At 37.8% G+C, this 11,569-nt stretch overlaps 2 protein-coding genes across 2 annotated transcripts; both read left to right on the top strand.

Moving 5' to 3' along the window:
- The first annotated feature begins 2,951 nt into the window (after positions 1-2,951).
- LOC143028773 (uncharacterized) lies at positions 2,952-4,060 on the top strand. Its single transcript, XM_076191144.1, has 2 exons — positions 2,952-2,955; positions 3,225-4,060. The coding sequence occupies exons 1-2, from the start codon at positions 2,952-2,954 to the stop codon at positions 4,058-4,060; spliced, it is 840 nt and encodes a 279-aa protein (XP_076047259.1).
- A 4,163-nt stretch (positions 4,061-8,223) lies between these two features.
- LOC143028772 (uncharacterized) lies at positions 8,224-11,055 on the top strand. The gene is made up of 2 exons (XM_076191143.1): positions 8,224-8,276; positions 10,075-11,055. The coding sequence occupies exons 1-2, from the start codon at positions 8,224-8,226 to the stop codon at positions 10,973-10,975; spliced, it is 954 nt and encodes a 317-aa protein (XP_076047258.1). The 3' UTR covers positions 10,976-11,055.
- The last annotated feature ends 514 nt before the right edge of the window (positions 11,056-11,569 follow it).

Raw genomic sequence — 11,569 nt, 5'->3', positions numbered from 1 at the left:
ATCCAAGTTGAAAGTTGAAGGGGTAATACAAGAAGAGGCAAGCAACCAAACTTGAATAATGAATATTTTTCAATTGATGTTCAGTAAGGAAGAGGGTTTCGGGAGAGAAATAATGAAGAAAAAGTCTTAGACAGCATAAGAGTAGTAACATCCTAAGCGATTAAACTTCTCGAGAACCTAAAAGTGAGAAAGAGTTTGGAGTCAGGTGAGATTCCAAATTGGGTAGTGAGAAATGTAGAAAACAAAACAACTGATTGCATACACTTTGGAAAAGAGGAATGTGCCATTGAACTGGAAATCTGCCAGTAGTATACCAATATTCAAAGGAGGGAATAGAAAGGATTCGTTAACCTATAGACCAGTGACCTTGACCGGCACAGTGTGCGAACAAAGTTATGGAACTTAGAAGAATTAATGTTCTAGAGGAGTTGGCCTTCACCTAAAATAAATTTGGATTCTGAAAAGGAAATCTATGTGCAATCAATCGGCTAAATTTTTACTCGAGAGTAATTCATGTGTTGTATAAGTAAGAATGGATGGAATGTGTTTATCTGAACTTGGAAAAGACTTTCGACAAGTAACTATACAAATTATTAATATAAAAATTGTGAAATCTATGAATAGTTAAAACGAGTGCACTGGTATGGTTAACAGATTTTCTAGATAAGATGTATGCAAACAGTAGTAATAAAAAAAACGTTGGATTGGTGAGAGGTGAATAGTGGGGCACTACAGGGCTCAGTTCTGGTGTGCTAGTAATTTTTCTTACTGTATATCAGCTATATAATGGGTGGAATAGTTAGCCACACAATTTTATTTGCAGATGATGCAAAGATCATGAAATAGGTGAAAGGTAAGGAGGATTAGGAACTAATATAGAAAGACCTAGATGATATCTATCAATCAAACCAGAAGAGGAAGATGAAATTCAGTACAAAGAAGTGTAAAATCTTGGAAATATATTAATGCAAAATGAGATCAAATTATCATAAAAACAAAAGAGAAGAAATATTTAAGAATTTTATTGGGTCAAAGCAAAAAGAGGTGAATTCATCACGAAGGCAAAGAAGAAAGATTCAAGAATTTTAATCAGAGATGATCTGATAAAGGATGGAAACTTCTCTCACAGTTCATGGTACTGACCATCTGTTTAGCAAGATTTTGGCTCTTGCCTTATGTTTCCCTCAGAGGATAAAAATACTATTCTCACAATAGAACTGTGAAAATACCTTCCCCTAATATGTCTTACAAACCTTAAATATGGGTACTACATTTAATATTCCTTGAAAGCCTGGAATACTGTTGAAATATGATGTCTTTTCATCTATAGAGATGATGTATAAAAAGCTTTGCTCAGTAGAATCTGCTATACTGTCCTCAAAATCACCTCCCCCTGATATTCCTTATAAACCTCACATATAAGTACTGGCGTTAATTTTCCTTCAAAGCTCGGAATGCTGGTAAAATATGCTTTCTTTTCACCTATGGTAGAATCTCCAATACTGATCTTAAAATTACATGGGGTAATTCTTGTCCCTTCTTACTTGATAATATTAAGTATAATTCATTTTGATTCACAAGGGTACCTCATTTTAGTTTCCCGAAATTATCTTATTATATCTCGAGTCGGTTTTCCTACTTTAATGGCTTGCATCATACGTTCTCTATCTATACATGTAAGAATGTGATCCAATGTATTTCCAAAGCACTCTTCACATGAGAGCAAAATCCTACTTTTGCCTGTTGTCTTATAGAATTCACTTTATTTTGTGTGCGGTTTCTGTCACACGTGAACGCCAAGGAGGGGTCTCGTAGACATAATCACATCACCAAAATGGAAGGAGATAATTGTGCGATGTTGGTGGCTGCTACATAGTTAATCTTATCTTTGTTATAGTGTTGTATGACTTAAGGAAGAAAACGATACCTTGGGCCATGTATTTCACCGACCAGAAGAGAAATAGAAAATATGCCAGAATTTTAGATACGGAATTTAGAAAGATTGCAAAAATGGATTTAATCATTTCGTTATCAGTAGCCATGCGCAGCTTCCTTTTCATGTGTTTATGTGTATATTTTGTTGTTGAAAAATTTCAGCAATGCTTATCTAATCTAGAAATCTTGCTACTGCAAATAAACCTTTACAATTTTTCTTGCATTGCATTTTCATCGTTTTCATTACAATAGTCTAACTAATTTCAACAATCAACATGTGAACGAACGATATAATCTAATGAACTCAGAAGACAACAATTTGCCTTGGCAGTGGTGAGCCACATACCTCGAGAGAATGTAATACACTCGCGGAAGAGACCACTCGACGTACTAATTATCGTCAAGGGCAAAAGCCGACGGCTTTTGCTCGTGTGATGGCCCTTTTATGTGTCATAATAATAAGACTGATGTCAACAATGATAACGTATCCTTTTACGGTATCTCTTTTGGTATGAGTAAACTTAAACTGTTAAGTCCATTGACAACTTTGATCATTTTGTTCAGGATAATTACCGTTAGGCGGTTTCTTCCTGTATAGAAAGTCTCTAGTCCTCAATGTCTGGTTAGAGAATATTTGGCAAGCCCAATTTAGTTCTCTGTATTCTTTTTTTATAGAATGCTGATCGTGACCTGAGTATTTTGCGTACAAACAGGGGTTACCATTTTTATCATTTAAGATTTTATCATTAATGACTTAATCATTTTTGTTATTTTTCATCATCACTGATATTACATTAACTTCTCAATTATCACTATCATTGGAAAACTTCCGGCTCAGTATGGAGTTATGAGGATGAATAAAAAAGCCTGATAGGAGCCTGAATAAAATTCTTAGTGCCAATCAATTGAATGAAATTATCATTGGTATTATAGATTTTCTATTCCCATTCAAGGAGATCAATTCAAATATGTGGAGGTACTGTAGAAGCAATTTTGAGAAGAGAGAATATAGTGTCATGGGTGAGTGGAACCAGAGGAAGATGAAGGACATGGTGATGGAAGAGGAGGAGGAGAAGGAGAATGGACCGGTATATATAAAGACTGACTCGGCTTCTAACAGTACAGACGAACCTAGCCTAAGCACGAATTCGAACTTTCCCTCTCACTCCGATAGGGGCTATCAAAAACGCAATGAAGTCCTTCATCTTATGCGGTAAGTAAGCTTCAAGATAAGTTGCCATGCAATACTCGTAATAAGACACATTTCTAGTCCCTACTCTCATTTTCAGCCCTACTTCTTGGAGCAGTGAATGCCCAGAATGGTTACAGTGTACCAGCTCCTTCCAACGGCTACGCAGCCCCTCCTGTCAATGGTAACGGTGGCTACAGTTATGGACCCAGCGAAGCCGAACTGGGTCTTCTCGCACTGGGTGAGAACATCCCCGGAGGAGGAGTAGCTGGTGAAGACTACCCCGTTCTTGCAGCAGTTCCCGAGACCGGATTTGCCTGCGAGGAAACTGGTTACCCCTATGGCTACTACGCCGACACCGCTCCCGAAGCCGGCTGCCAGGTCTTCCACATCTGCCAGACGCGTCCCAACGGCTACCAGAAGGACTCGTTCCTGTGTCCCAACGGCACCATCTTCAACCAGCAGTACCTCGTGTGCGATTGGTGGTTCAACTTTGATTGCTCTCAGGCCACCAGCTTCTACTCCGTCAATGAATTCATCGGCCAGGAGCCCAACGGTTACGGTGCAAACGGAGTTCCTTCCTCCGCCTACGGTGTCCCTGGAGTCGGCAACGGCAACGGAAATGGAAACGGCCGTAATGGCAATGGAAACGGACGCAACGGAAATGGATACAATGGCAATGGTGTCAACGGAAATGGTAACGGCAATGGCAGAAATGGAAACGGTAATGGAAACGGCAGCAGATATAGCCAAAATGGTAATGGTAACGGCACCGGAAGGAATGGCAATGGCAATGGCAACGGATATACTCAAAATGGCAATGGACTCATCCAGAATGGCAACGGTAACGGAGCTGCACAGAATGGCAACGGACTCCATTTAAACGGAAACGGCGCAGCCTCCGCTCCTTCCACGGCATACGGTGCTCCATTCTAGGAGTTTACCGTCCTGTGAACACGTTACACCCTCCAATGGCCTCATTCTGGCCTCTTCCCTCATCTAAACAAATCATCCTATAAATATAATATATATATATAAACCACGGTATATATTTTGATATGTAACATGAAGAAATAAAAGTACACAATTTCAGATACTTATCATTATAAGAAAATTAAAAAAAACACCTCCCAATCTGACTTCCGCCGACTCATTTCTATCAATTAATTAAAGATGTTCAAATGGGCCCATAGGAAGATATGAAATGATGACATGGTAGTTGTTGAAAACCATTTTTAATCTCTAATAAAGTAAATTACTGAGAAAGAAGATTGTTTTCGCTATGTTTCATAGAGCTGGTACTTATGATCTAAGCAAAAACAAGATCGTCAAATTATTTTTGGTGAATCAGATAAAGTGTTTTGTAGTGGACAGCAGCTAATTAGTGTGAGTTACAAAGAAAAAAAAGTTCCACAAAGCTACCTTATACGGATGAATAATTCTGCATATCAAGGTTTCATCAGAGGAAAATAAATAAATAGATAAATAAATAAAGGATGAAAAGACAAATGAGAGTTTTCTTTTTTAGTATGGTAATAGCACATACTGTATAATGAAATAGTAATCAACGGCAATCAAATAGCTGAGGGCAGGTCCAATAATTGCCAAACCATTAAAGTAGTGTTCACATACATAAACATGCTGATTACAAATTCATGAGAGCAATAATACTAAATGGGAAGTAAGAAAAAAAAATTAACACAAATTTAAATGAGCACATTAACGAGATCATTGGGTATACTAAGATATATGTTATGGAGGGTAGGAATCATGTAAAAACAGGGAAGTTAGTCTTATGTAAAGGAAGTTAAATACTAAATTGGTAGGACCAAGGATGGGAAGAATTGCGATTGTGGTAATTACTAACTGACAGAAAATTGGACCACACTTATTGACGCACTCTATTTATTCTCTTTTACAATGACATAGATTAGAGCAGGGTTTCTCAACCTTTTTAGCCATATCGCCCCCTTTTTCAATTGAAAAAAAAGGATCGCCCCCCTTAATTGGAAAATAATAATAAAAATTATTGCAACAATGATAAACAACTAATTTAAAATGTTTTACTCACGTTGTGTTTTAATGAGATCCTTGGGCCCAGCTGGTGCTTCGCTGCTAGATCTTTTATATTAGGCTTAAAATTTGTCAGTTAGAAGCAATACCTGTGACGTTTTTCGCCCCCCTGAGCTCAAAAATCGCCCCGCTTGAGAATGACTGGATTAGAGGAATATGGACAATAATTTTTGCGGAATTGGAGGTACAAGGAAAATCTATTAGAATAGTTGGAGGACCTAACTGGTTAAGAATGTTAACACTAAAAACACAATTTCAAATTATTTCTATCCTCCTCATCAGTTATTTGAGATCATACGCCGGAAGACGCATCAATTCGCTTATACGCTGACGCCATTCCCACCGGCTTCTTTGAGCGAGTTCCCATTCAATCATCCTTTCAGTACCCGGTTTGGGGTACTGACTGTATGTTTTACGCAACCAATGTTTTATTAAGTATACTGACATCTCTACAGGTGTCACTGTAATTGTTCCAGTCATGCTGGTCTTCTTTCCTCTTCTTCACAAAGACGACCAGCAAAAATGTGGATTTTAGCTTCTCCAGCTTCAAGTTGGATGTAGTAAGTAAAAAAAAAAAAAAATGCAACAAGGTATAAATGAATGATAAGATATGCTACACAGGAGTCAAAGTTGGCACAAAAATCATTCAAGAGTATCAGACAAAAGCAAAGTGCAGTCCCTTTTCTTTAAATTCTAAATGACCCATCATTCAGTTGTAGAGAATAATGATGAATATCTGATTGTACTAGTCCATCGGTATGGATGTCCGAGAGAATTATATTCCCGCTGTTCATTTTGAAAACATATCAACATCTTCATCTCCATCAACGAGCCTTGAGGGGCTGACGCTGATTTTCCGGATTAAGCTCAAGGGAAATTTCTCTCAACTCTAAAGATCATTTCTCCACATATTCACATAAGAACTAACAACCGGTGACTGCTTCTCCCTGATGTTAGCTCATGACATAACAGATAAAAAAAAAAAGTCTACAGTTTCTCTCCGCAATGGGACTATAGGAAACAGTTATTAATACTATCTTTATTAGAAAATGCAGCATAATTTCTGAATTTATTAAAGAGAATATCATATTGAAATGTTTCGTAATAAACTATCAAACTTATACCAAATCTAAGTAAATGTCAAAATTATAAAAAAATAAATAAAATAAAGACAGAGGGCGACTTGATTCAAATCTACAAACTTTTGACACGAACTAAATAAATCTGAGTTAGAAGGTAGATTCAATGGAGAAGTAGAAATATAAACGGAACAAAGAGCAGAATAAAGAAGAAAAAGCATAAGGCCAGGTGGAGAATCAGTATGCTAAATTGTTATGTGAGCAAGAGGACAAAATCATTAGATATATTTAAGAGATCATTAAAGGGAAGCAAAACTACCATGACAAAAGAAAAAATAGTTTATATTTATAGAAACACAAGAAGGATCTATCAAATTAAGGATTAGTATCACGTATCAGTATAGCTAGTAAAACCAACATAGAAAAATGAATAAAATGACTAAAGAGAGTAGTACCTTTGTATAGTTACTGTGTAAAGGTAATGTATAGCCAATCAGCTGTTGCCTCGAGTTTCACTGAGTGGATAACCCGGAGCCCCACTTGTATCGGTCTTTGGAGCCCCCCCACAAATCTCTCTGGTAGAGTTGTCTGTGTTGTATCAGTGTAGAAGTGCTTCTATGTCACCGGCTGAAAGTGGTAGGGAGACGAGAGCAGATGTCGGTTGTCAGCTCTCCGTGTGTAAGAAGGGTGTAAAAAATAGAGGTCAAATTAAAATGGAGAGATCTTGGACCCAGTCCAGAGATCGAGTCTCAGCCCCTGAAGACTGCACCTCCTGATAAAGGTGAGGGGGCTGACAGGTTTTGAAAATGGGATGTATGATTTTGTATGCATGTGTAGACATTGAGACGATAGAACGATGTGCTGGTTCTGAGTGAATGGAAATGTCTTTGTTTTTTCTAAATGTGCAGGATTGGTAGTGCACAATTAGTGACACTGAGTCGTCATCTTTGACGACAATGGACCTCATTTTTTCTTTCTATGAAACAATTTAGTGTTATAGATTATATATGTAATATAACAAATAGCATAAACAACAGTAGGATGTCTTAGAGTCAGAAAAGTGAAAATCATTAAGTTTTACGGGGATCTTTTAGGAAGGTATCTTTTGGGTTATTTCTTGCACCAGTTTGTTTGGAAGTACACGATTAAAACAATATGGACTTGAGTAAAATATACAGAAAATTATAATTAACTAGAAGTTCAATGATTGTGAAAAAAGGATCATTAATCTTCTTCTGAATTTGTTCCATTTGCGGACTGCCATCGTCACGACGCTATTTATCATAAGTTCAAAACATTGTTATTAGTAGTCTCGAATGCTTCATCTGATTCTTCAATATTATGTGTCACGGACACAGTCTTTTATAATTATCTCTGACCGCAAACACAGTGGAAGAAGAGCTGCTTTGTCTGGGTCGCAGAATTAAGGTGAAGATGATATCTATGTTTTCCAAGCCTTAACATTCTAGAATTTTTAAAACATTATCTTACTCTACGCTACCTTTTCAGCTATTCTTAATTTTTCTCATATGCGTATCCATTTACTCATTTATCAGTTCATATTTCATTCATTTACTCATTAGTTATTTCACTTTGAGTGACTTAGTTGAGAGAGCCTCTTTGGTATTGTATGAATAAATTCACACAGGTGAATAAATTCATCTGAAGAGAACCGGAATAATATGTGTCGACTAATTCACAGTATCAAAGGTTTCATACATCAAGTGTTATTTGTACACTTGATTATTTATGAATTTATTTTTCTGCATACATTTCTTCTACTCTTAGATCTCAAAACGAAATTATATTCAAAGAAAGAATGGAAGATACTTAGTCGAAATCGCGAGCTCGGTTGAAGCTGAAAGTTCACCGAAGCACGAACACTTTAAACGAAACAAAAGTACAGTGGCATGGGAACACGACCTATCTTTAATCTCTTTTCTTACGATGACGTGCTTTGCAGATTACATTCTGGCTGTACCGAGGGGACTTCGTGCAACGTAAGGGACGTCAACCTAGCAGAGGTCAAGACTATCTAGATTAACCTCCTTGCAACCATGGTGTTCATTAAAGATTTTCTTTTGGTTGACATCATAGATTTTTATCCAGTTTGTGCCATGTCAACATAGCAAAAGAGTTCAAATGTCTTTGTAAGATTCTGAGTCGGTATTTTCTAATTGTATTTTCCTCGTATAAGAATATGTCAACCTTATGATAATCTTGGATTTCTCTTCCAATTTTTATAACCAAAGGAGATCTGTGTTTCAAAGAAACGATCATCTCCATCCATGAAGCCTAAAGTAAAAAAAAAAAAAAAAAAAAAAAAAAAAAAAAAAAAAAAAAAAAAAAAAAAAAAAAAAAAAAAAAAAAAAAAAAAAAAAAAAAAAAAAAAAAGAGGATTATTCCGCTGATATCATCAAGTCTATGATTATATTCATGAACATGTTTGTTCTTAAACACTCCTGAGTGAGGGATATTTGTCGGCTGAATATATCGTTCTGCGACATAACAGAAGAAAATCATCATCAAAGTATATCGCCTTTCAACTGAATAGAAATTATCCTGAATTAATCAGATGGAAACTTAAAATTGCATAATTTTGCAAAAGAGGTTTAACTATAGTTAGTTAAAAAACTCTAATTCTGTTATTTGTAACTTGTATCTTTGCGATCTCAAGAAGCAGAATGAAATCGAGGAACAAAACAACAAACGGCTTTTTAGAAAAAAGAATAAAAATAGGATATAATAGGATTTTATATATATATATATATATATGTATATATATATATATATGTATATATATATATATATATATATATATATATATATATATATATATATATATATATATATGTACATGTTGATGGCTTAGAATTAAAGTGCATTGTGGTTGTTAAAATGTATCTCTAATCACTGGGACCCATTCAGTGTTGTACACACACACACACACACACACACACACACACACACACACACACACACACACACACACACACACACACACACACACACACACACACACACACACACACACACACACACACACACACACACACACACACACACACACACACACACACACACACACACACACACACACACACATATATATATATATATATATATATATATACATATATATATGTATATATATATACATATATATATACACTGTATATTGCTGGCTAAACAATAATAAAAGAAGATTGTAGAAACGTTTGTACTTTGTATGTTCAAATGTGACCAAACCCTGATATTGCTCAACATGAATATGATTCAGTCATTTTTGTTTATAATAAATTACTGCGTAGTTCTAACTGAAGTCCTGAAGTAAAAGCAAAACACTATATGAATGACCCATCTCCTTCGGAGTCTATCAGCCATTTTTTATTTTCTTCTTTGCGGCCCAGTTATGAAACAATAATGACCTGTGTTGTTCATCCACAACGACCTCGTTAAACACCTTCCCTTTCATCTTACCATTCCAGCCATGCTCACCCTTTGCCCGTTCTCTTTCATTCATTTGGACGGAGGTAAGTCTAGAAAACCGAGTAGGAGGGCGAGGAGGGGGAGGCAGAGGAGGAGGCACGGGAGGTGGGAGAGGGAAGGTGCCTCGGTGGTATAAATACGTTGACTTGGCTCTGGAAAGCTCACACTTCGACCCGCAACGACTTCGATCGACTTCCTTTCCCTTCGTCTGGACTGACAAAGCAAAATGAAGTCCCTTGTGATCTGTGGTAAGCAGAATATGACGAGAAAAAAAAAAAATCACTGATCTCTGATTTTAACGAAACATAGCCCGGATACAATACGCAATCTAATACTTTCTTTTTCAGCTCTTCTTCTGGGAGCAGCAAGCGCCCAGTTCAACGGCTATAATGTTCAAGCACCATCCAATGGCTACTCTGCACCAACCAACGGATTCAACGGCAACGGTAACGGCAACGGTAACGGCAACGGTGGCTACAGTTATGGACCCAGCGAAGCCGAACTGGCTCTTCTCGCACTGGGTGAGAACATCCCTGGAGGAGGAGTACCTGGCGAAGACTACCCCGTTCTTGCATCAGTTCCTGAGACCGGGTTTGCCTGCGAGGAAACTGGTTACCCCTACGGTTACTACGCCGACACCGCCCCCGACGCCGGCTGCCAGGTCTTCCACATCTGCCAGACGCGTCCCAACGGCTACCAAAAGGACTCCTTCCTGTGTCCCAACGGCACCATCTTCAACCAGCAGTACCTCGTGTGCGACTGGTGGTTCAACATCGACTGCTCTCAGGCCACCAGCTTCTACTCCGTCAATGAATTCATCGGCCAGGAGCCTAACGGCTACGGCACCAATGGAGCTCCTTCCTCCGCCTACGGTGTTCCTGGAGTCGGCAACGGCAACGGCAACGGACGGAACGGTAACGGCTACAACGGTAATGGTCGCAATGGAAATGGTCGCAACGGTAATGGATACAATGGTAACGGCCGCAATGGAAATGGACGCAACGGTAATGGATACAGTGCCAACGGTAATGGTAACGGAGTCAACGGTAATGGTAATGGCAATGGCAACGGCAACGGTAATGGCAATGGCAACGGCAACGGCTACACTCAAAATGGCAACGGCAATGTATTCAATGGCAATGGTTTGGTGAATGGGAACGGTGGTTCCTTCAACGGTCAACCTTCAAGAACATATGGAGCTCCTTTCTAAATCGATGCACGAGTGGACTCTAATGCTCTGCAGTCAAGATGTTTATTTTTGTATGTAATAATTTATTCCAAAGTGATATATATTCCTACCATTTCTTACATTTTGAGTCATATCAGATATATATATATTGATATGTGTATATTGTACAAATAAATGATGCAGTCAATAAACGAATAAATTGACTCTTGGTGTTTTAGTTCAGTTATAAGAATATCCATGAGATGATGCTTAGACCAACTAAAATGTCTTTCAGTCTTCCTGCCTTGGTCTCATACTTTTTATCATCTCATTCCTATGCTCCTTTTACCCAAGATACCTTTCACCCCATCCATCCATTCATCACACTCTTGGTCTTTAGATACCTGAAATTCACTCCTTTCACCTCTTTCTCCCACACTCTTGTGTCTATTCTTTCTTCACTAATTATTTCCAAATACCCAGACCATCCCAGTTTTCTTTCATCAACCCTATCTGCCAGTTCCATTTCCAACTCACTCTCCTCCTCCTCACCTTCTCATTTCTTACACTATGCATCCTCGTAACCTCTATCATACTTTTCAAACACACTTAGAATTACGTTTTCTGTCTCTCTTA

Source organism: Oratosquilla oratoria, chromosome 10 (assembly GCF_046742065.1).
Source record: "Oratosquilla oratoria isolate Oo_2021 chromosome 10, ASM4674206v1, whole genome shotgun sequence".
In the NCBI taxonomy this organism is placed as follows: Eukaryota; Metazoa; Arthropoda; class Malacostraca; order Stomatopoda; family Squillidae; genus Oratosquilla; species Oratosquilla oratoria.
This window is presented reverse-complemented; position numbering and strand designations above follow the sequence as displayed.